The sequence below is a fragment of the Mchenga conophoros genome, linkage group LG3, assembly GCF_057382185.1.
Source record: "Mchenga conophoros isolate Kocher_MC1m ecotype Shallow Benthic linkage group LG3, M_conophoros_male_GT1.1, whole genome shotgun sequence".
In the NCBI taxonomy this organism is placed as follows: domain Eukaryota; kingdom Metazoa; phylum Chordata; class Actinopteri; order Cichliformes; family Cichlidae; genus Mchenga; species Mchenga conophoros.
In genome coordinates, this window is record NC_140528.1 from 49,613,937 (window position 1) to 49,638,604 (window position 24,668).

At 38.0% G+C, this 24,668-nt stretch overlaps 3 protein-coding genes across 3 annotated transcripts; all 3 read left to right on the top strand.

The window, feature by feature from the left end:
- The first annotated feature begins 465 nt into the window (after positions 1-465).
- Positions 466-8,816, top strand: LOC146579191 (Fc receptor-like protein 5). The gene is made up of 5 exons (XM_085261797.1): positions 466-647; positions 3,349-3,612; positions 3,747-4,004; positions 6,190-6,339; positions 8,034-8,816. Exons 1-5 carry the CDS (start codon positions 617-619, stop codon positions 8,072-8,074), a joined length of 744 nt encoding a protein of 247 aa, XP_085117923.1. The 5' UTR covers positions 466-616; the 3' UTR covers positions 8,075-8,816.
- Positions 8,817-14,978: 6,162 nt separating this feature from the next.
- On the top strand, positions 14,979-17,017 carry LOC146579192 (type-2 ice-structuring protein-like). Its single transcript, XM_085262177.1, has 6 exons — positions 14,979-15,034; positions 15,516-15,592; positions 16,052-16,188; positions 16,278-16,397; positions 16,654-16,759; positions 16,898-17,017. Exons 2-6 carry the CDS (start codon positions 15,532-15,534, stop codon positions 16,969-16,971), a joined length of 498 nt encoding a protein of 165 aa, XP_085118303.1. The 5' UTR covers positions 14,979-15,034; positions 15,516-15,531; the 3' UTR covers positions 16,972-17,017.
- Positions 17,018-19,551: 2,534 nt separating this feature from the next.
- Positions 19,552-24,526, top strand: LOC146579193 (Fc receptor-like protein 5). The gene is made up of 5 exons (XM_085261750.1): positions 19,552-19,677; positions 21,358-21,621; positions 21,753-22,010; positions 22,825-22,961; positions 23,549-24,526. The coding sequence occupies exons 1-4, from the start codon at positions 19,554-19,556 to the stop codon at positions 22,953-22,955; spliced, it is 777 nt and encodes a 258-aa protein (XP_085117876.1). The 5' UTR covers positions 19,552-19,553; the 3' UTR covers positions 22,956-22,961; positions 23,549-24,526.
- The last annotated feature ends 142 nt before the right edge of the window (positions 24,527-24,668 follow it).

Here is a 24,668-nt window from a genome sequence, read left to right on the forward strand (position 1 = left end):
CTGTTTCTCTCCCACAGCATGTTTTCCTTCTCTCACCCCTCGCAGCAGATGGCCGCCCCTCCCTGACCCTGGTTCTGCTGGAAGTTTCTTCCTGTTAAAAGGGAGTTCCCCCCCCCCCCACTGTCGCCAAAGTGCTTGCTATAGGGGGTCATATGATTGTTGGGTTTTTCTCTGTATGTATTATTGTAGGATCTACCTTACAATATAAAGCCTTGAGGCGACTGTTGTTGTGATTTGGTGCTGTATAAATAAAATTGAATTGATTGTTACACTTTAGTAGAGATACCAATGTGCACATGCACAACCTTAGGCCTGGTTTATGTAACCGTGGCTTATATTTGTAATATTAATACAGAAAATGTTCCATCTGTAAAACTCTGTTTTACAGTCCACACATTCAACTACTTTTTCTAAAGGAACAGAAATAAAGAAGACATTTAGACTTTATGGTCTCTAGATATAAATGCAAAGGTGTTGCAGGTCCAGCATAGGGTACTTGATGAGTTTTTTTATGTTATTTTGTGGGTGTGCGCTGTGCATGGTGTGAGAAGGCTTTGGCAGGATGTGGTTTAAATTATTTTTTTCAGACTTCAAACAAAGTCATCTTTAAAACAGGATGATGATCGCACCAGTCTGCCTCATGATCAGTAAGAAAACTGACTTTTTATTTCATATTTGTCAACAACAGATCTTTGTTTGTTTTTACATTTATAGCTTGCATGCAGTTTTTCTCATTTGCAATGAGTCAATTCTTAAATGATGGTTAAAGTTTTAAAAGCAGTTTCTGAAATCCTTTAAAACACTTTACTTGTGAACATCAGAAAGCATATTTGTTTTTTTCTTCTGTAAATCATTTGAGAAATGAGCCGTGTTGGCTTAGAGCCAAAGGGTTAAAGGGTCTTGTGAGTGGAGTTTGTGTCTTTGTTTGGACTGTGTGAGTTCCTGGTAGTCTAACTTCCTCCCACGGTCCAAACACATGCCTGTTAGGTTAACTAGTTATTTTAATTGTTCACAGGTAAGGATGGTTGTCTGTGAATGTTTAGCTCTGTGATGGACTGATGACTTGAGTCCTCGGGTGTAATCTGTCTCTAAGCCCCTGTAAGCTGGGCAGATTCCTGATTTTGTGCGTTTTATGATTTTGAATTTGAATTCCTCTCGTACATGTTAATGCGACATCAGCTGTCATGGTTGTTCTAACTCCCATCACTTCATACATTGTGGAATATTTACATGGATTAGTTTTCCCTGAAGCTAACATTAACCCTTCTTGAACATTCATGGTCAGAAGTTTCCATACACTCATCAGGGGAGTGAATGTTGAGGTAATTGTGGGCTTTTAATGGTTTCTTCAACTGTTCTTACATCTTTAATGACTTTAAAAAACTAAACAAAAAAAGGTTGAAATATTTGGTTAACATTTAACAAATATTAGTGACAGCCAACAACAAGCTGCAGGCATAACTCTGATGGGAAGTTTGAACTTTCTTATTGGCAGAATGTTTTGTTTCTGGGTCTTTGACCCAGCTCTTTGAGGTTACTTTATTAGGTTAACATATTTGTTGATGTTTGATTTTTTGCTTTGCTAAGACGTTTTAGGTTTGAGTTTTGGTTCTTCTAATGTCATTGAGTTTACAGCTTTCCCCACTCATGTCTATGTCTGCTCGGCTTCTGTGGTCTCGCTCCCCCCCCCTCTCTGTGTCTTGTCTCCCTTAGTTGTCCCAGGTTTTCCTCCTTGTGTTTCATCCTTGTCTCATCTGTCCTTCATGTGCATCCATGTGTGTTCTCCACAGCCCATCATGTCTCTCGTCCTCTCCATCTTCTCTTTTTGTCTTGTTCCCATGTCTGTTTCCCCCTCTGTCCCAATGTCAAGCTCGCGTGTCTTAGTCTGTGCCTTTGTATGTCACTTCTTAGATCTTCATTCAGATCTTTGGACTTTCCCATTTTTTGAGTATTGGTTAATCTGATGAACGCTGTGAAACAAGTCCGTTAGTGCTGACAGACATAAAGTACCAGTTGTAGTTAATCATGATCAACCATGAAAAGCTGACCGTGTCACTTACTAAAAGATTTAAGTGTATGTATATTGAACCTGAAAGTATTCTTTTGATGTGCAGTGCAGATTTGAGAAAATCGAAAATAAATTCAAATTTGTGCAACCAATTACTTTTTTTTTGAAATGGAATAAGGTTAAGATTAGAGATTAAAGTGGAAAGAAAACATTTCAAAGAAATCATTAATCTTGAGCCCCAAAGTGGTTTCTGAGCTTCCTGCTCTAAAATGAAATACCCAAAATTAATTGATTATTTCTCCGCAAATACAAACGCTGTGCTTACAATTTTGGTATCAAAATAAAATTAAGCAGAAATTCATTAATTTTGCTTAAAAATGCTTGTTTTTTTAATACATTTTTGAAGAATTAACCACACATTTACATGGCAATGGCCCTTTTCTGCCATGCGCATGTAGCGTTTAATTGGCCTCTGGCCCTTTAAATTCTGAGGGGCTGTAACTTTGGTTTCTTTTGGTAAATTTGCATGATTAATCGTTTGAGCCAATAGAATCACAGTAATGATTCCACGTTCCTGTCACTTCAACCAATCAGAACTTGCAAGGCCAAACTCAACGTGGCCCCAAAATTACTACATGTGACCTCCATCCAGTCACGTGTCTGTAGGTGGGTCTAAAATGTAGGTTGTTGACGGAAATGGCTCTGATGCGGTTAGTTAGCCTTGGAAACTGCTGATAATCACGTGGCTAAGAGCTAACTGCGAAATCTGAACAGTAAGCCATTTTCTGTGTTTTTGTGGTCTTCTTTTGCGGCTCGTTCAGTGAATTTTGGTCAGAGTGTTGTGAAACTTGGTGTTTGGAATCGTTGATATCTCTGGAAGATAACTCACCTTTCTTTAGCTGGTTACATAAAGTCTGGAGAATTTCTTGTTTGGTTTTGTTTGTTTAGCGGACATTTACGTAACTGTTGGTTTAATCATGACTTGTTTTCGTTCTGTTTAGTTTTTGTAGAAATGGTTTATATGAGATTTTAACTGAGATTCAGAGGTTTTTGTGGATACCGCACATGTTCGGACTTATATTTCTGACACCGTGTTATAACTGATTAAACGTGAGCTCCTCCTTTTTACCCCTGGTAGCGGGGCGTGGGGCTTAAAAGCCTAACATTACCATGTCGTTCTTGGCAATGTTGAGTTTGTGGAAACTTTTGTCCAAAACGGTCGCTGGTTTGAATCTGTGCAGTGGCAGAAAAGGTTTCAGCATCTATATCATTGATCTTCTCACACTGTGTGTACTACATGTCAACTGATGTGTCTCAACCTGATGTTTTTGAACCTGCAGCTGCTACTCTGAGCATCCATCCCGGCAGGTCAGTCTTCTTTTATTATGAAACCGTGACTCTGAGCTGTGCAGTGCCAGGCAGCTTCAGCAGCTGGACAGTGAAGAGAAACACCTCCACAAGGTCTTCTGTTTCATGTGAAACCTGGGGCCAATTAAATGGATCATTCTGCACCATCAAAGGTGTCTACCCATCAGACAGTGGAGTGTACTGGTGTGAGTCTGACAGCGGGGAGTGCAGCAACACCATCAACATCACAGTGGCAAGTAAGCTTGCTAAGTAATGTCAGATTGTTGATGTTGTATCTTAAGTAAAAATAAAATTAACGCATTTTGCAATTTTTTTTTAACTAAGAACAAAACCAGAGTCAGAGACCACAGTTTCTCTCTCTGCATTTCAGCTGGTGTCATCCTGCAGGGTCCTGCTGTTCCTCTGACTGAGGGAGACAGTGTGACACTAAACTGCTCCTATAAGGAAAAATATGCAAAGGAGTCTACGTCCAATTTCAGTACTGCATTCTACAGAAATGGTACTTTTTTTGAAAAAAAGCCTGAAGGAAGGTTGAGCTTTATCCATGTGTCCAAGGAGAACGAAGGCTTCTACAAGTGTGAACATCCCACAAAAGGAGAGTCACCAGAGGTTTGGCTGGAAGTGAGAGGTGAGGATGATGTTAGATTTCATGAAGCTTTCGTCTGACAGCTTATAAATACTGTTGCATACATAAAGCAGTTTCAATTATAACTTGGTGATTAAATGGGATGTTTTTTGTATAAACCTGACCACAACTTATTAGCAAAACTTGTATCACCATAATGCACCAGTATGTCTACCCCTCTATGCTGCCTGGTGAAAGCCAGGTTTAAAGCTGTAAGTTTTAAAGAGTAAACTAAATCTTAACATTTCCGGGACATTGATTAACCTAAAGTTTTATATTCCTAAATCGAAAGTTAACCAAGTAGTTTTCAGTTTTATTCTCGCTGTTTATCGTCACTTCTAAGATAAGATAAGATAAAACTTTATTAATCCCTCGGGTGGGTTCCTCTGGGAAATTCTGTTTCCAAAAGCACAGCACCGACAGAAGTTACAGTTACAGAATATTATATGTATATATACACACACACACACACACACACACACACACACACACACACACACACACACACATATAAATACAGAGACATATATAAATACAGAGACAATATAAATAAAATATACAAAGGGGATAAATAGAATAAATAGGAATAAAAATAAAAAATACAAGTGAATTGCACATTTCAAGTATTGAGGTCTATTGCACCGTTGACTATTAACAAAAGTATTGCACAAAAGGTATTGCACAGTGAGGTGAAGAGGCACTACAGCTTAGTTGTCCCCCCCTCCTTTGTCCTCCTGTTTCCCCTCCCTCTCCCCTCCAGAGAGGAGTTAAACAGTTTGATGGCGTGTGGGACAAAGGAGTTTTTAAGTCTGTTAGTTCTTGTCTTGGGGAGAAGCAACCTGTCACTGAACAGACTCTTCTGGTTGTTAATGGCCGTGTGCAGAGGATGCCCAGCATTGTTCATAATGTCCAGCAGTTTCTTTAATGTCCTTTTCTCTGCCACTGTCACCCACCTCCAGCTGTGAGGTGGGAGAAGTGATGTGTTATCTTGTCCAAACTATATATCACAGCAGCTGTAACTATCATTTTGTAATTCCCCCTTTCATTCTTCCTGTTATCCTTTTGCCATAACTCACACTCATCTCTGCCCACAGCACCTTGCCTGCACTCTCTTCTTTGCCTCTCTTGTGCACTGTCTCCCACATTCACAAACATGTATTCTAGCTTACTTCTAGGGACTTTCATTCATCTTATCTCCAGAACTTACCTCCACCTCCCCAGGCTCTCTTCCACCTGTTCCCCACTCTCTTAATACAAATTTCAGTGTCATCTGCAAACATCATAGTCCACAGAAACTCCTCATCTGTCAGCTTGTCCATCACCATCTCAAATAAGAAGGAGCTCAGAGCTGATCTCTGATGTCATCCCAACCCCATCATAAACCCATCTGTTAATCCCCCTCATGACTGTCTCATCCTGTTACATGTCCTGCAACACCCTTCTCATGTACTTCTCTGACACTGACGTCCTGACTTCTGCACACAGTACACAGTACAAAGTCACTATGTTGCACTCTATCACATGCTTTTTCTGGTGTCTTAGAGTCCTAGGGTCTAGAGAAGACACTAGAGACATAACCAGTTCTTTTCTTAAACACACAACTATGATGTAAATGAAGCTGGTATTTGGCAAATAAATGCTTTAATCGATGTCCCAGAATGAGAACACACTGCCGGCCGACATCCCTACTAAAAAAGAAAATAAATAAAAAGGTCAAAAGAGAAATGTGCTAGAATTTTAGATTTGGTTTAAAATATTTATGGAGTAATTTGCTTTCTTATCCAGAAATGAAATGACTGTGTGTTTCGTTATAAAACCAATCTGAAAAATCTAACTACTGTAGCAAATGAAATGAAATGTCACTGGAAGCGTGTCACCAACATGAAGCGTGTCAGGTTTTTTCACATATATGAGCTGCTTCCTGGATATGCAGCAGTTCTACCACAGGAAGTGGTACTGTAGGCCAGGTATAAGGTTTGTCATACATCTCATATCTTTATGCTGAAAACTTTGACTCATTTCACAGAAGCTCTGTTTTTCATGTCCTGATGTGGTTCCTTGAAATGTTTTTGTGAAATGCACAGTAATCTCTGCATATGTATCAACACGAAATATTGATTTAAAATTAACATTTTTTAATGCTCGCTCTAAACAGAAGAACTGATGATAAAACTTTATCTCCTAACAGAGAATAATATTCCCGTGACCACCCCTGATCCTGATCCTGATCCTACTCCTCCGATCGCTCTGCCCAAACTTTTGAGCACCATCCTGCTGTTCATCCTCTACACCTGTATACTCATACTGGCTGTGTACACCTACAGGAAGTGGGCTCAAGGTAAGAAAACTTCAAAAAATTCTGATTATGTTGGTTTATGTCAATTTTCCTAAAGGGGTCAGAGGACATAGGTGCTGAAGAAATGTCAAAAATGAATTATTATCATATATAATGAGTAAACTTTACAAAAACTAAAATTTCACTCTGGACATTAAGTTCACAATGTCAGACTTTTAACCCATTAGCCCGTGCACATGGTGCCACCTTAGTTGCAGGGTTACTTGCAGATGCTGCGCCTCTCTTAGTGATCTTTAACATGCACTTTTTTGGAAGGCCTTTACTGCAATAAGACAGTGGAGAGAAGACATGAAAGCTGGGAGCAGAACTCAGAGTAAAAGCTCAGGTTTCTGTATTAGCTTTATGACATATGCATCACCTGCTGAACCCAGTGAGCTAAACCACTGCTGTAAATGTGCGTTCTTATTGAGAGTATAATAACTCTTAAACCTCCAGAGTTGTTTTGGTATTTGTCTCTGTATCTTGCAGTGCTTTGGGAGATCATTGAAGAAAAGTAGCATTACCTCACTCTGTCACTATTTGTAAATACATTTCTGAAGTTCAGTTTTAGATCCATGACGTTCAGGCTGGATTTTATTACTTTAGTCATCAGGCACAAAAGTTGCTTTAAAGATGGAATCTGACTGCATGAGGTTGCAGACCTGAAGCATCAGGCATCAACCTGATGCTTGAACCCAAAAAGTTGATTCTGCTCATCTGGACGTAATGTTTTCAGTGGTAGAAACATTTGGTCACTCATCCAAGTGACTTCTTCAGTCTCAGCTGACTGCACGTTTCCCCAACCTTACAGCTTGTAATGAGTAGGCCTCACCTTTTTTTTTAAAAAAATCAAGAGCTTTGAAAAGAATGAGCAAAATGATAAAATCTCACATTAAGGTCTGAAATATGAAATTATGTAATCGTAATGGAATTTCAGTGCTGATTGTTGTGTTTCCCATCTTGGCACCAAGTATTTATGGGTTTAATGCAGTGCTGTGAGCCAAAATGTCATTTTTTTTATCTGTCTGTGTGAATGTATTGGTGGTAGAGCAGGTTATTTACCAGTCAGAAGGCTACAGTAGAGGTTACTGCTTACTTCACCCTCCATTAAATCTAAAATGTCCTCTTTTTCATGCAGGCCTGGACATCGTCACTGTCAGAATTTCACCATTTTACTTTTGCTTCTTAAGCTGCTGCTTGGTGGGCATTTGGAGCCAGAACAAGCTAATGATATCAGACCTGACACATAGATAACGATCATCATGTCACCTGAAGGCAACGACTGTTTGACTGAGTGAAACCATAGAGTAGAAACAGTTATTATAATCTTTGGTTCAGTCTAACCACATTAAGGGGAGCGGGGCATCCACAGTGGTGCAAAGTCAAATGACACCATGTGATGCAGCCCCCTGGTTGTGTCTGAGTATGTTCATGCTCCTGCAGCGAGGATGGATGTTCACTTGTTTGCATCACATTTCACAGCAAAGTTTCCAGCTGCTGTTGAGTCATTTCTGTGGCAGAACAGCTGACAGACAGTTATCTGATATCCTTGTTACAGTCAATGAGGTGGAAACAGAGCTGGTTCTCTGGAAACAATAGGTGTTGTTGTTGTTGCTGTTGTATGAAGCAGCTTATATGTGACTAAATGTCATCTTTGAAAAATGTCACACTATAAATAGTTTTTGTTCTTCCTGCAGCTCGAGCTGAGGCTAAAAGGAAATGGCCTGATCATCTCTAACTTGAGTGCAGGAAGACGATGATCAACAATCAACATATCACTGGGATTAAAGCAATAGTCTTACACTGATCTTTTCAACCTTAATAACCTCTCAGCAGCAATGATGTTCGATTTTGTATGAATCTAAAATTATATAAACTGAACAGAAAACTGTCTCATTTTTGCATTTGATGAGTTTTATGTTTAAAGGACAAACTGAGTGTCACAATGTTATGAAGAAGCACTCTGAGAGTGCAAACCTTCACCAGTGCCGCTCACGCTCCAGGCTGCATTTGTTTTATATAGGATTGTATATACAAACTAGTATATTGTCTTTTATAAACCTGTTGTAAGAGATTTGTCAAATACTTCTTTAATTTATAATTTGTCCTGTGGTTTAATGTATCATTTTATGCATCAGTGTCTGTCTGTATTACTGCTGTTCTAAATACATCAAAAAAATATATGTTCTTACTTTTAGAAACATTACTCTTGTGTTACTCTGTAACCTGGCATTAACTATCTGCTGTGGTAAGTGGGATGAAGAAATAACAGTAACCAGGCAGATGTGCCTTTGACATCAAAAAATTTGAAAAATAGTCTCACAAATGTCCTCATCAGCATTGTGTCTGTCTCCACCTTGTGGGCATTTTTACACTTGTTGCTTATTTTAATGCAATCTGAACATTTTATATAAAGTAATTAAAATACTTATAATGTTGTTTTAGAAAGTTCCTTTCATAAAAGATGACCCAGCGTCCCCTCTGGTGAGTAATTAAATAATCAAACACTGAAGTGGCTTAAGTCAGACAGCTCTTATTTTTGCTGACAGAAACTTTGGGGACATTCACTGAGTAACCTTTAAAACCGTAGAAAGCAAAACTGGCCATCTGAGCACACTTCCTGAATTTAAGAATTAAAACTGAAACATGGATGTTGATTTAAAGAAGAAAGAGGCAAAATGTTTTATTCTCCCACACACTGTGGACTTGTTTTTTTCTATAATATGAAATCCATGGAGTCTCTTCTCACTTTCTCACTGTGGACTCTCATCCACTGCTTGGATTTCGTTAAAGGTAAATCAATATGTTTCTTATACAAATGTCACTTTTAGTTCTTTTTACACGAGTTTATGGTTTGTGAGTCATGAGCTTTTTTCAGTGCAGCGTGAACATTAATAATCCTCTTATCATTTGTCTTCACTGTGTAACTGCATAGACTTCTGAGTGTTTTGACACTCTGTGGTACTTTTTGGAAATCACAGAAGTTCTTAGTTGGAGTTCAGATCTGTGGAACATCAGGGGAATAAAATGGGTCTGTGGGTTTTATCCTAGTAGCTCAGGGTACTGTTGGCTAAACAGTGGATGCCTGTTTGCCCCTCCAATGATACAGCCCAGCAGACCGTGACTGTTATATATAAGCATGTACAGCAGAATAATATACATCTTAATCCAATTTTAGTTATAATGGCTGTTGTAGCTCGTCTCTTCATATTTGCTGGTCTAATGGAATATTTATTCTGACTCTCATGTTAATCTTTTGTGAGTCTCCCGTCTCTTTTAGCACTTACGATCAGTACAGGTTACTTCTCTGATGTTCATGTCATTGATCTCGACACACTGCATGTAGTCTACTGCATGTTAACTGATGTGTCTCGACCTGATGTTTTTGAACCTGCAGCTGCTACTCTGAGCATCCATCCAGGCAGGTCAGTCTTCTTTTATTATGAAACTGTGACTCTGAGCTGTGCAGTGCCAGGCAGCTTCAGCAGCTGGACAGTGAAGAGAAACACCTCCACAAGGTCGTCTGTTTCATGTGAGACCTGGGGCCAATTAAATGGATCATCCTGCACCATCAAAGGTGTCTACCCATCAGACAGTGGAGTGTACTGGTGTGAGTCTGACAGCAGGGAGTGCAGCAACACCATCAACATTAAATGAATTTTCCTGCACCATCTGATGGCTTTTAGGAACAGTTATCTGGTAGTCTAGGAGTAAAAACAAAATCAGAACAGTCATCATCCTGTTTCAGTTTTGGTGCCTACGTAACCCATAATGCACCACAGCAGCATATAGTTCAGTCAGACATTTGAACCATAGAGTCAGATTAACCTTTAAGCTTTTTCACCCACCTACACAACAATGCTCCCTAACTCCCGGTTTGCCTTTGATTTGACAAAGGCAAATAAGTTGTGGTGTGGTAAGACATGTAGATATCTTCCAGCATTGATCGTGCCTCTTCAGATGTGCAAACTGTCAGTCCCATAGGGCACAAATGCACACCCTGCTTCTCTTCAGAGGTCAAAGGTTCCATGTTTTCCTTAAATAATTTCCAATTTGATTCATCCAACCAGGGAGTAGTTTCCTGATTTACCTGAGTCCATTTTAAATGAACTTTAGCACAGAGAAGATGTTTCTGGGTCGTGTTTGCATCATGGCTTCTTCTTTGTATGTTAGAGCTTTATCCTACACTTGTCAAAACACTGTGCACTGTCTTTGCACTCAGTGATTTCTGTTCCTCAGTCCATGCATTGATTTCCATGACAGCCTGTTTGTAATGAAATGCCAGATGAGAGCCAGGTCTGGACTGGTAATCTGCCATACTGAGCACTTCCCTAAGAGAGGAAAATAAAAATAAACTCACAATACGTGCAGAAAAATGTGTAAAATAAACAACATCTTAGCTGTCAGGGCTACTGGTGCACCATCAAGGGTAGTACCAGCACAGCTAGTAACAAGCCCTCTCAGTCACAGGAGATGTGCAGGAGGAAGGACCATGGTGGTGACAAAAGAGTGAGGAAGGTAAAGTTAACGTAACAGCACTTGGCACCTATTCTAAAGTTGTTCCACAGTTTTTAGAAGCAATCTTGTTCCACTACATGAAATGTCAATTTTCTTTATTTACTTTTCATGTAACATTTGTTCCTAAATAGAAAAGATGATGACAAAACCGTTTCTGTGTCACAACTCGAGCTCCGTCTATTACACTTTGTGAAACAGATCCTTGGTTGTGGCTCATCAGATGACCTCAGGCATGTTTGTTTGTTGATGTTCATTAAGTGAAGACCGATATTGATGTTTTCAGCACAAATGTCACAGCAGATAAAGACAGACAATTATCATCAGGGATTCTTATTGTTGTTAATGAGGTCAGAGGTCAGAGCTAGTTCTCATGGCAACAATAGAAGGTGCCACTTTTGTATAGCACTGCTTATATGGGATTAAATTCTGCTTTTAAAAAAGGTCCCACTACATAAAGTTTACATTGGATGAGTTTTTTGTTTAAAAGACAAAAACAATGATTATGTCAAAATGTAAATAAGCTTCATGCTAGGCTTCATAGGTCAATACTGGCACTTCTCATGCTAATGTAGTAATGTTTGTCTCTATTATTATGGTTAAAATCAAATAAAAAGTAATGTATGTGCACCACCTCTTTTAACTGACATCACTTTAAAATCAAGATGTCAGAGCACTTATTTGATGCTGACTTGAACTCCTCTCTCTCCTCATCTGTTCATCACATCTGCTTGGATCTGTGGCAGGAGGAACTAAGATTGTTTGAAGACAAAGCCAGGAAAAAAGCCTGTTCTTTTGCAGTCCAACACAACAAATACAGAAACAGTATGCACCAAACCTCTGGTAAACGTTCATTGCGTGAAAAGGATCTACAAAAACCTGGAAAATGGCATAGGAATTGGTCCATTAATACATTTCAATTTTCCACCAGTTTCTAGTATCTGAACATGTAATATGCATAAAATCAGAATGTGATTCTTTGTAATTATTTTTTTCAAATAATGTAAAGTCAATTACCCAGTAGCAATCAAATCCATTTGCTACCTGACACCAAATTGGTATAGTGTACTTTTCAGCATGAAGGTACTGAGGAAGACTCTGGTTTTAAAGTGTGATGCACTGATGTCCCTGAGCAGCAGTCCTGTGGTTGTTTTTTTTTTTTTTTTTTTGAGTAACTGCTGTTTCAAACCCAGCCTCTATTTTTAGCCTGGTGGTTCTGAATAAACTACATTTTGTCCGGGAAACACAAAGTACTGAGGATAATGCTTCTGATCAGAATTTCCGACTGGTGTGATGAAACTTTCCTTAGTCATAAAAGCAGAATCCCTGGTGGAACCTGTATTTTATTTTCCAATGAATTTACTCCTCTTTTGATTGCCATTAATAAAGTAATTGCAGGTCACACTACATAAAATAAAAAAAAAGATGTTTTTATAAATGTGTGTGCTCCAAACTCAATTCCATTGTTTCCTTTCCAGGACTATGGCCACTTCCACATTATTTTTTTCTACAGACTTTTATTATTGGTTTCAGATGCAGTAAAAAAAAAAAAGGAAACTTATCTTTAAGTTAGTACTCACATGAAGACATTTTTTAATTGTTTCTTGATTTATAGAAATGTTTTGTTGTATTTTGTTTAAATAACTGCTTTAGGGAATACCTGATCTCATTCTCTGAGTGGATGAGGTATACGGGTGGGTCTGGGGATGCAGAATGACTCCATCGTGCTGCTCATTAGGTTGTCTGAGGTTTTTCTGAGGAACTGCTACCAGCTCGGGTCAGGAGCACCTGACTCACCACTCCTCAGTGAAGGAGTTTAGTTTGGCTGTTGGATAGTTGATCGGGTGTGGCATTGCAAAATGAGGCTCCGGCAAGATACTGAGTAGCTAAACCCACACGCTGAGAAAGTCCAGAATGGAAAGATAAAGAAAAGATAAGATAAAGAAGCCCTAAAAACAAAGTAAATGAACATTCTGAATATAATTATGGGTGATTTAGCAGAGAGTGTGCTTTGGATAAAGCATGTTAAGATTGGTGGTGAATGCTAAGTAGAAAACACAAAAAAAAGGAAAAAGAGGCAGAAAGCATAGACAAAAGTTTCTTGCATTAATGGATGAATGAGGCATGTTGTGTAAAGTGCTTCAAGTGCTCAAGTACAATAAAAAAAGTGCTATATAAAAACTAGTCCATTTACAATCACCAGTGTTCCATCATTCATCAGAAACGAAGCAGGAGTTGTCTAAGCATGCACAGCTCCTCTCTGCTATTAAAATCATGCTTCTTGGCTGCAAATCTCCTTGCTTAAAACATTGTTTTCTCCTTTAAAATACAGGTTTTAATGACTCTCACGGGGGATAAAGAATTGAGCATTGCTTTTCAAGGTTGAATCGATAACTTTTACTTTGTTCTTCATATAGTATCTGAAAATATGAAATGCTTCAGATGCGGGATGGGGGAGCATCCCAAGTAGAGACAGCTGAACAAGTAGGTAACAAACAGATGAATGTAGATATGGAAAAAGGCACAAGGTAAGTGATAAAAAAGGAAAAGAGTGAAAAGCTGAAAGAACTTTACATGCAATGTGGTGAACAGTGTTGGTCAAGTTACTTGAAAAAAGTAATCAGTAACTAATTAATGATTACTTCCCCCCAAAAGTAATCCCATTACTTTATTGATTACTTATTTTCAAAAGTAATTAGTTACTTAGTTACTTATTATAACATGATTTATACCCTGAGTAGGTAGCGATAGATCTTTCAGCCCAATTCTACTTTTCTGCATAATGCATCATATAAAATGTATTCAAATGAAAAACCTCTTTTTAAAACTTGTTTTATTAGTTTTAACCTTTTAACTTTATGCATCAAGCAAAAAATAAATTATATGCAACATTCTCTGACTGGAAGAAATTAGTTTAACATTTAAACCTATTTTCTGCACATTCCTGCACATAAAATAAGATTTATTTTGTGTTTACACTCACTCTTTCAAATAGATGCAAGTAAAATACAGCAGAAAATAAATAAAATCAAAGACTCAGTGGTCCTGTTGCTCTATTTTCACCTGTTTAGCAGGCGGATGTTTGCCCTGGTGCAGGTGAGCCGCAGCGGTTATGTCAGTGGAAGAATCCGGGAGTTTCTCTGTGAATTTCCCATTACGTCGTTGCGCACTCTGTGTTTGCTTGGAAGTTTAGGGGGTTTTTTCGCTGTAAAAAGAAGTTTTCTTCCCACGCAGTGAACAGAGGACGCTAATGTTTTTGTCACTTTTTACAGAATCAAACTCAAAGTAAGGTCAGTACTTCCACGCTTTAAACACTGCACGCTCATACTCTCTCCCACGCTCGATATATTATCCATTGTTGCTTAACACAGCGTGCTTACGGGAAAGTAACAGTAATCTAATTACCTTTTTTGCAATAATAATCCCTTACTTTACTCGTTACTTGAAAAAGTAATCGGATTACAGTAACGCGTTACTGCCCATCTCTGGTGGTGAAACGGTTGTTGGTGGAATGAAGGAACAGACAGGCTAAATTCTTTCATAGTAACTCAGTCAGTGTGGGAGGAGGAGGATGTTGTAATGGATGAAGACTTTCAATTTTTATATAAAGAGGAAGAACATTAAAACTAAACAACAAAAACGTGAGGTGAAAAAAGTCTTAAAGGGACATTCAAAAGTCCCTCTGCGTCATTCACACATGGTGAATCAGAGGTAGACGGTTAAAATAAAAAAAGAGAATAACTATTTCTTTGTTAAAATTAGAAAGTTTTTGGAAGACACAACAGGATCCATAAAGATGATTCACCTGGATCCACTTCCCCAAGAGCTTAGGCTCTCTGCCAGAGTCAATATGAAAAACACAGCAGGGCTTGGACAGGAAAAAGACAGTAATGAGGGTGATGCTGCTGACTGTAAGAGAGAGTTCATGTGTCATTTCACTTAGTCATGAAAGTCATAAAAGTAACGTCACTGATGGAATCTATATTTTTATTTCCAATGAATTTAAGCCTCTTTCTGTTGACGTCACTGACGTATATGCAGGTCACAGTTTAAAAATCAGGCACTCAGAGAGAAACTGTGTCCCACTGTTTCCTGGACCGCGACTGTTGCCACTCTGTGTTGGAATTTGGAGACCGTTCCATTTATTTGGAGAGCTGCTTCATTCTTTCCTTCCTGGCTTCAGGTACAGTCAAACTAGGAGTTAAGTAAACCATGTTGGTTGTTTACATCAGCAGAAAACAGAAAACAAATTGTGACGTTAAATTAATGTTACAAACATTGATTATCAATTTTATTGTAGGATGAATGATCTGAAATGGTTTGAAAATATTTGTTTGCAGTCATATGTTGTTTTCTGGAAAGAAAACACATGAAGAGAGAAATATTTGAATGGAATTATTGCTAATTATTGCGAGTCCAAAGAGAATTTTTTATATAATAGTAGACTATCAAATGCTGTTAATAACACTGGTTTCAGTGTATTTTCACCAGAGCACAGCTTGTCTTTAACACACTATTCATACAAGAAGAGTATGAAAAACAGCATGCACGTCACTGCTGTTTTATTGATAGTTCCAGGTTATTTCTGTAAATGTTCTGTGACAAACTCAGATTTTTTTCATCCTTTCTGTATTGAATTGATAGTAGCTTTTTTTTTTCCACAGAGACACTAACATCACCATGAAGCTGCTGACTCTGTGTGCACTTCTCTGTGCAATGATAGCTGTAACCACGGCTGGTGGTGAGTATGGCAGTATAATTTCAATTATTTACATATGAGTGTAGTTAAAAATACAAATTAATAGTAACATATGCATCTTATTTATGAGAGTTAAAGCAAAGGGATTGATGCCCACAAGTGAAATACATTTTCCAGATTTTCAATAACTAATGTCATGTTGAATCCAAAATAATAGATAAGATATATAAGTTACCATTGTTACAATTAATTATATTGTCTTAATAGATACAAAGCATACAGCTATATATATATATATCAATCTATCAACGTGAAGGAAAGACAACACCCTGTACTTCATACACATAACTGCACACCAGTACACCACCAAACCTTTAATTATTGTTTATTTCTCAAATGTTACTTGTATGACTTGTCAGTTATTGGATATATAATAATTAAAAGTAATACAAAATAAGATATTAACCAGAGACACATGTACAACTGTTCATTTGTCCACAGCCAAGAGTCACCTGGTCAAGAGGTGCATTTATTGTCCTGATGGTTGGAATCAAGCCCGGTGTCCTTACGGTTGGACTCAAGTCGGTAGTCGCTGCTTTACCTACAATCAAACACCCATGAATTGGGATTCTGCTAAGGTAATTTTATTTTACTTTTATCATCTTTAACACCTGATTGAACCACTCATTGTTTTAAAAAACCTCTGCTTTGTCCCTCTTCATTGAAGAGACACTGCTGGGGCTTGGGGGCAAACCTTGCATCAGTGCACACTTACTGGGAGCACCAAAGGATCATGCAGCTGTTTGGCAACACGCCAGTTTGGATTGGAGGAAGCAAAGGACTCAAGGTATATTGTCAAAAGAAAATGTTAATTCCCACCTACAATATTATGTCAAAAATGTCAATCAACAATCTTGGGTGGAGATCTGAGGATCTGCCTTTTAGAGATTATTAACCAGGTAAATAATATGCCTAATGTGAGATTTGCCAGTTAGATATACAGAAAGTTATGCGTGGTTGCATTAAAGTGAGCTGATCTGTTGGTTAGGATTACACACAGGCATGTCTGAAGTACTTTTTTTTCAAATTTTGTCTTCTACAAGGGTACTTGGTTTTGGAGTGATGGGACCAGTTCCTCTTTTTCAAAATGGTGCTGGGGAGAGCCAAGCAATGGTTACTACGAGAACTGTCTGCAGATGAGTTCTCGAGGTAATTTAAAACAGTTATCAACGAGTGCTTAATGTGTATGACTGGTTGAAGTGATCAAATATATAAGCCATAAAGGCTGGTTCTTTAGGTTTTTCATTTGAGTAACATTTGAATGATTTCTGCTCTTGAATCTTGCAGATTCAAATTGCTGGCTTGATGCATGGTGTGGATATCGTCTGCCATCTGTTTGCGCCAAGAATATCGTCAATTGACAGTGTTGGACTGACACTCAAGCACGAAACTCCCATAAAACACACACTGATGTGTGATGGTGTTTGCTCTTTTTTGAGGAATAAAGCTTCAAGCAAACATGTCCGTCTTCTTTTGTGGCACATACACATATTTTAAGCAGTTATATGCATTATTTTTTCTCTACCTTGTATGCATGTACAAGTTATCTTGACCAGTTACCAGACCATTACACCTAAGATGTGTTGTACAATTTGTATTTACTCCCTGATGTTTAAATGTGCTGCCAGATTGGGTGAGCATGATATGATAATTTCAACTTTTTTTAAACTACTTTCTGTCTTTCTGCCAACAATATTTTTAGTACTCTCTTTGTATACAGTAAAGTAAGAGGAAACTAAGATTTTTCTCTACATGACAATTACAATACAAGGAAACATATCTGTAGCTTGCTGTGCATGTACTCATCTCTGAGCACAGGGAAAATGACAAAAATGAAGGCCTAAATCCTTGATAGTAAGCATAATAAAACACAATAATCTAATGACTTATTGATGATTATACAAGGTTCGATCCTGGATTAATGATTATTTTCAGTTTCTTTCTGGCCACATTCCTTTAGTTTAGCATTATTCAGTATTTTCCTTGCATTCTTATTATTCCTATACTGATAACATTCAGCTATATATGCTGAGGTTCACCGATTGGACAGGTTGTCCACCCTGTTTATCCCAGATTAGTGACTGACTCCTGCCTTCTTTTAAACTCTGGCAAGACTGAGGCTAGCATTGTAGCACCTCCTGATGTTAATTCAAGAATCACTCAAGTCATTCCCTCCTTTTCTGCAAAGACCAGTGTTTGTAATATTTGATTCATCTTTGGGCTTTGACTCACATATAAAACTGATCTCATGTACCTGTTTCTTTCATTTAAGGAACATTTCTTAATTGTGACCTCCTCTTCTACACTAGAAAACTTGTTCATGCATTTGTGTCATTGCACCTAGATTATTGTATTCCTGTATTTATTGGCTTAGATAAATCGTCCTTTTCATGTCTCAAGGCAATACACGATGCTGAAGCCAGACTCTTGACACACTATAGCAAGTAACCTCATATCATCCCTATTTTATTCTCTTTTTATTAGCTCCCAGTTGATTTTAGAATTTGTTTTAAAATGTTCATGCTACTGTGGTGCCAAGGCTCTGGAAATGATTACCACTCCAGCTCACATCAAGAAATGGTTTTCTTTCATAAGAACCAACTATTTGCCTACTGTTTAAGCTTCCTGCAGCATCTGCTACTCTCCTTGTAAGCAAAGAACGTGTGAGGCATGGGTGTCCTTATGATTTCTGACCTTATCAATTTTCTGTGATTCTCACCACAACTAAAAGGAGAGCAAACAGTCCAGCAACCACAGCATGTTTCACAATGTGCTGCATGAGTATAGACATAATACAAATGTCATGAGATACAGGACTCGCTTGTTGTGCACAGCACTTGAGTAAATTACCACTGTGAATCATTTGAGTCTCAAAAGCAAAACAAAATTGTATTGAACATAAGAGGCTAGAATTGTGTACTCCATTGCATTTTGTTCATATAAGGAAGTCCAGGGCTAATAACCTTACATGAGCGAGGCTTTCTGCTTCATGCCATTTGATAGTTTCAGGACCGTTAAATGTTTAAGATCTCTCTCAGAGACAGCTCTTTCCTGATGAAATATGAAAGAAATATCCTCTATAATAACCACCAACACAGGAAGACAGTGTGCACTCAACGTTTTACTCTGTTATCTTCCTGATGCACATGACACATGTTACACTTCAAAAACATTCCTACTGTAAACATTATGGATGAACCAAAATTACCTCCAACAAGGTGCCACAAAAAATAACTTATGTCACACAAATAAATTATAAGGTAAGATAAGTGATAATGAACTATTTAAATATAAAAAAAAATAATATTGCAAAAACTAATATGCAACATAAATGTAAAATAAGATAACTCTTTGTACAGTCATACATGGTACAATGAAATTGGAAAAACTGTCCCACATTTGCACTATGTACAACACATAGTGCAAATGTATTTATTACAGTAACTTGAGTAATAAAAAGAAGAAGAAGTGTATGGTTATTGCACATTATTGTTATCATTATACCTTGTTATAAATTTAAATATTATTATTGTTATTGTTGTTACCCCCAAAAAAGTACAGGGAGGTAGCCAATAAGTTCAGCTGTTAGCATTGATTAGGGCTATTGCCCTGTTGTAAAAGTTGTCCTTTGGTCTGTTTGCCCACATGTATATTATAATCTACACAAATTAAATGTGGACAAATATAAATACATGTGCCATGACTAAGGTTACAAAACTGACAGCTAAATATTATAAATATAATGGTTGTATTGATGTATAGCAACTTGAAATGCTCCCAAAAATGGCTCCACAGCATGTAAAAATATAATATAAGCTCTGGCGGACTTGGTTCTATGGTAGGTCTTAAAGGGTTAAAAGCAAAACTGTCCATCTGAGCACACTTCCTTTATTCAGGGATTAAAACTGAAACACGGGTGTTGATTTAAAGAAGGAAGAAACAAATGTTTTATTCTCCCACACACTGTGGACTTGTTTTTCATATTGTTTTCTATAATATGAAATCCATGGAGTCTCTTCTCACTTTCTCACTGTGGACTCTCATTCACTGTTTGGATTTTGTTAAAGGTAAATCAATGTGTTTCTATTACAGATGTTACTTTTAGTTAATTTTACACATGGGTTTATTGGTTGTGAGTTGCCTTTTTCAGTGCAGTGTGAACATTAATAATCCTCTTGTCTTCTGTCTCCACTGTGTAACTGCATTGATTCATTTATTATTTTTAACGCTCTTAAAGCCTCAAACAGTTGAGAAAGTGTAGTTCTGACTCTGCAGCTGTAACATGTAACACTAGACTGTACTTTAATGCTAAACAGTGGATGCTAGTTTGCCCCTCCAATGATACAGCCCAGCAGACCGTGACATATATATATATATATATATATATATATATATATATATATATATATATATATATATATATATATACATAAGTAGGGATGGGTATCGAAAACCGGTTCTTGTTGAGAACCGGTTCCCACTGTTTCAATTCCTTGGAATCGTTTACCATTTTTGCAAACGATTCCCTTATCGATTCCAGTCGCCCTGAATGACGTCACCACGTTGCGGAGCGTCATTTACCTGGCAGGAAACATGGCGGCTCAAACGCTAAAAAGTTTGGTTATACTTTACAAGAAAGGATGACAACAGGGCAACTTGCAATACTTGCAAAGTAGATACTTCATTTAAGGGAGGAAACACCACGAATATGCAAAAGCATTTGCTCACAAAACACGCGATGCCCTTAAATGAATGTCGTGTTTTTAATTCCGCTCCGGACTCGTGAATCTCAACCCAGCAGCAGCGGTAACGTTTGCACGTCCTCTCCCGTTAATGCGGCAGGTAAATAATCAACTAACAGTGCATATTATGTTAGCGCGATCTGTCTTATCTGCCATTACTCCCATTACTGTGCGTTTAGGTGACCATGATGAGAGAGACAGAGTCTGGCTGGCGCTCGCTGGCAGTTCTCGCTGCAGTCTACCGGTAGCGTCTCCTTTCAGGCCAGGATAGACTAATGTTACCGAGCAGTGACTAAGTTTGTGGTCAAAGGCTTGCACCCATTTGCCACAGCAGATGCCCCCGATTTTCGGTAAGTGAATGTGTTTAATTGTAGGCAAGGACATTACTGGATATTCTTGTGTAATTGCTACAGAATAATTTATGTTATACTTTGTTATTGCTACAGAAGATTATTTATTTTATTATTTTACATTTACAATTTTTTTTCCCCGGGGTCCCTGTGACACCACATTGAAGAGCCATAGGCTGGATCTCTTAAGATCTCACTGTTGGGTTTGTAAGGCCATGTTACTCCTAAATTTCTATCTTGTTCAAAGAGAAGATATAAAACAAAGTTCTAAGCTAATCGACCTTAGTGTTCTCCTTTTTAAAAAATAAGAATCGATAAAGAATCGAATCGTTAAACAGAATCGAAAATGGAATCGGAATCGTGAAAATCTTATCAATACCCATCCCTATATATAAGCATGTACAGCAGAATAATATACATCTTGATCCAATTTTAGTTATAATGGTTGTTGTAGCTCGTCTCTTCATATTTGCTGGTCTAATGGAATATTTATTCTGACTCTCATGTTAATCTTTTGTGAGTCTCCCGTCTCTTTTAGCACTTATGATCAGTACAGGTTACTTCTCTGATGTTCATGTCATTGATCTCGACACACTGCATGTAGTCTACTGCATGTTAACTGATGTGTCTCGACCTGATGTTTTTGAACCTGCAGCTGCTACTCTGAGCATCCATCCAGGCAGGTCAGTCTTCTTCTATTATGAAACCGTGACTCTGAGCTGTGCAGTGCCAGGCAGCTTCAGCAGCTGGACAGTGAAGAGAAACACCTCCACAAGGTCTTCTGTTTCATGTGAGACCTGGGGCCAATTAAATGGATCATTCTGCACCATCAAAGGTGTCTACCCATCAGACAGTGGAGTGTACTGGTGTGAGTCTGACAGCAGGGAGTGCAGCAACACCATCAACATCACAGTGACAAGTAAGCTTGCTAAGTAATGTCAGATTGTTGATGTTGTATCTTAAGTAAAAATAAATGAACACATTTTGCAACTTTGTAACCAAGGACAAAAACCAGAGTCAGAGACCACAGTTTCTCTCTCTGCATTTCAGCTGGTGTCATCCTGCAGGGTCCTGCTGTTCCTCTGACTGAGGGAGACAGTGTGACACTAAACTGCTCCTATAAGGAAAAATATGCAAAGGAGTCTACGTCCAATTTCAGTACTGCTTTCTACAGAAATGGTGCTGTTATTGAAAAAACGTCTGAAGGAAGGTTGAGCTTTATCCATGTGTCCAAGGAGAACGAAGCCTCCTACAAGTGTGAACATCCCACTAAAGGACAGTCACCAGAGGTTTGGCTGGAAGTGAGAGGTGATGATATTAAGTTTTATGAAGCTTTCGTCTGATGGCTTTTAGGAACAGGTATCCAGTACTCAAGGAGTAAAACTATAAATCAGAACCCTCATCCTCCTCTTTGCCTATGTAATGCGGATACGAAAGCTGATGCGCCAGACTGCCATGCTGAGTAGAATGATTATTTTAAATACAAGGGGAGCAAGCAAGTCAAATACCAAGGGCACAAGCAGGTCTAATCGGAAACAGTTTATTTCCAGACAAAAAAAAAACCAACTCTTAAAAAACATACGCAATAAAATGTTATCAATATACTAAAATCCTAATGGAGACTAAATAAAACAATTCTAAAACCCATAAAAATACAATTTTCTATATTCACTATAATTCCCTGGTGTAATTATGCCAGATGTTTATTACGGGTCCACCAGCAGTCCAGGAATCCCTTCTCCAGAGCGAGGTCCACACCAGCCTCGTCTCCGGCAGATGAGAAGGAGCCTCCTATCTCGTCCTTTCACTAGGCCCAAGATGGGCCTGCACTGCATTAGATTTACTTACATACAGTGTCCCAACATTTTTAGGGTCCCAAAAATGTTCAGGGTCTGTGTTTTGCATTCTCAGTAGTGAACTCAAATAAAAACTGACTAAAACACAAGTTGTATAAAGTGCTTTGAGTGCTCAATGAGAGTAGAAAAGTGCTTTATAAGAGCTAGTCCATTTACACAGCAAACTCTTCACCACTACATGAACGATGGATTTTCTTTATTTACTTTTCATGTAACATTTGGTCCTAAACAGGAAAAATAATGACAAAACTTTTTCTGTGTCACAGCTCGAGCTCCATCTACGACTGCTCCTCCTCCTCCTCCTCTGATATCTCTTCCCAGGCTGGCATACACAATCTTTTTGTTCATCCTGTTCACTGGTATACTGATACTGTGTATATCCATGTGCAAAGGTTGACTCAAGGTAAGAGTAAAACAAAAAATATATTTAGAATAATATATTCAATTTCCACACAGGGTCAGAGGTCCAATACAACATCGTAGCTGCTTACCAAATGTCAAAAAATCAATCATAAAACTATTTTTCCAAACTTATTTTGTCAGTCTAACAATAATTCAAGTATGAAATCAGGTGATAGATACATCTGATTGAAAATAACTTAAAAGCAGCAGCAACACTTTAGCCTCTTGCTGTGAAAGATTCACGTCTTCCATTTGCAGCCTCCTCCAGTTGGACAGTAGATGCCAACTGACCACAGTGGTGTAACGTAGCTTCTCAACTCATTACACTTTGTGAAACAGACCCTTGGTTGTGGCTCAGCTAGTGACCTCAGGCATGTTTGTATGTTGATGTTCATTAAGTGAAGAAAATATTCATGATTTAAAGACAGACAATTATCATCAGGGATTCGTATTGTTGTTAATGAGGTCAGAGGTCAGAGCTAGATCTCATGGCAACAATAGAAAGTGCCACTGTTGTATAACACTGCTTATATGGGATTAAATTCTGCTTTTAAAAAAAGTCCCACTAAGTTTCTGTTCCTCCTGCAGCTGAAACTGAGACAAAAATGAGAGAGTCTGATCATCTATGACTGGAGTGTCTGAGGATGAAGATCATGATGAACAATAACGATCAATGTATCACCAGGATTAAAGTAACATTTTTTTGGTTTTACTTTTTTAACTTTATAACTTTTTAACAGCTGATGTTTTGCCTACCCTGTTAGCTCATGACTTGATGATCAATCTGCTGTTTGCACTGAACTGAAAACTGCATAATTCTCACATTTGATGTGTTTTTGGTTTAAAAGACAAAAACAATGATTATGTCAACGTCAAAATGTACATAAGCTTCATGCTAGTCTTTATATGTCAATATTAACACTCTGATGCTAACGTAGTAATGTCTTTATTATTGTAGTTAAAATCAAATAAAAACTAATGTATAGTGTTTCATATTTGCTCTGTGTATTACATTTTATAAGAAGTTTCTTTTAGGAAACCAGGGGTACAGGTTTGTGTTGTCATGTTTCCTGTTTTATTTTGAAAGTCTTGGGTGTCCTGTGTCTTCTATGCTGAATGTGTTTAGTTGTACTTTTTTCCCTGTGATGTCATTATGCTCATTAGTGCCAGCTTTTCCCCAGGTGTTTCCACTTCCCTCATTACCCCTCTGTGTATTTAGTCTGTGTGTTTTCATTCAGTCTTTGTCAGATCATCTGTGTTTCTTTCCTCCACGTAACGTTAAGCTCACGTATTTCACGATTCAACTCAGGTCTTGCGCATGTTCCATGTTCATGTTTTTTCCTCATAGCTTCTCACATGCTCCTGCCCTGAATCATGTTCATGTCTTTTGTCATAGTTGTCATAGTTTAATTTCTTCCAGTTTAGGTTTTAGTTTAGTTTTCGTCCCTGTTCACTTTATCTTGTTATTTGTACTCATATAATCACCCTTAACAAAGGGCTTTTTATTCATTCTACATTCAGTTTTTTGTCTGCATTTGGGTCCACTATTTGCTCAACATACAGTCAGTCGACAATAATGTTCTTATAAATAAACAAATGTATCGTTATCTTGTTAATTACTTGTTAATTACTTGGTCAGCAGCTCCATGTTCTGGTGGGATTTGTGAATCTATGTGCACAACCACTTGTCTAAACTACTATTTTCTTT

Excerpts from the sequence above, each read along its gene's own strand:
- LOC146579191 (XM_085261797.1), top strand. The coding sequence starts at position 617 with ATGATGATCGCACCAGTCTGCCTCATGATCA. Across the intron at positions 648-3,348 it reads ACCAGTCTGCCTCATGATCA|CTGCTACTCTGAGCATCCAT; the intron begins GTAAGAAAACTG and ends TTGAACCTGCAG. Across the intron at positions 4,005-6,189 it reads GGTTTGGCTGGAAGTGAGAG|AGAATAATATTCCCGTGACC; the intron begins GTGAGGATGATG and ends ATCTCCTAACAG.
- LOC146579192 (XM_085262177.1), top strand. The coding sequence starts at position 15,532 with ATGAAGCTGCTGACTCTGTGTGCACTTCTCTGTGCAATGATAGCTGTA. Across the intron at positions 16,398-16,653 it reads GAGGAAGCAAAGGACTCAAG|GGTACTTGGTTTTGGAGTGA; the intron begins GTATATTGTCAA and ends GTCTTCTACAAG. Across the intron at positions 16,760-16,897 it reads TCTGCAGATGAGTTCTCGAG|ATTCAAATTGCTGGCTTGAT; the intron begins GTAATTTAAAAC and ends TGAATCTTGCAG.
- LOC146579193 (XM_085261750.1), top strand. The coding sequence starts at position 19,554 with ATGTTTTATTCTCCCACACACTGTGGACTTGTTTTTCATATTGTTTTC. Across the intron at positions 21,622-21,752 it reads CATCAACATCACAGTGACAA|CTGGTGTCATCCTGCAGGGT; the intron begins GTAAGCTTGCTA and ends TCTGCATTTCAG. Across the intron at positions 22,011-22,824 it reads GGTTTGGCTGGAAGTGAGAG|CTCGAGCTCCATCTACGACT; the intron begins GTGATGATATTA and ends TCTGTGTCACAG.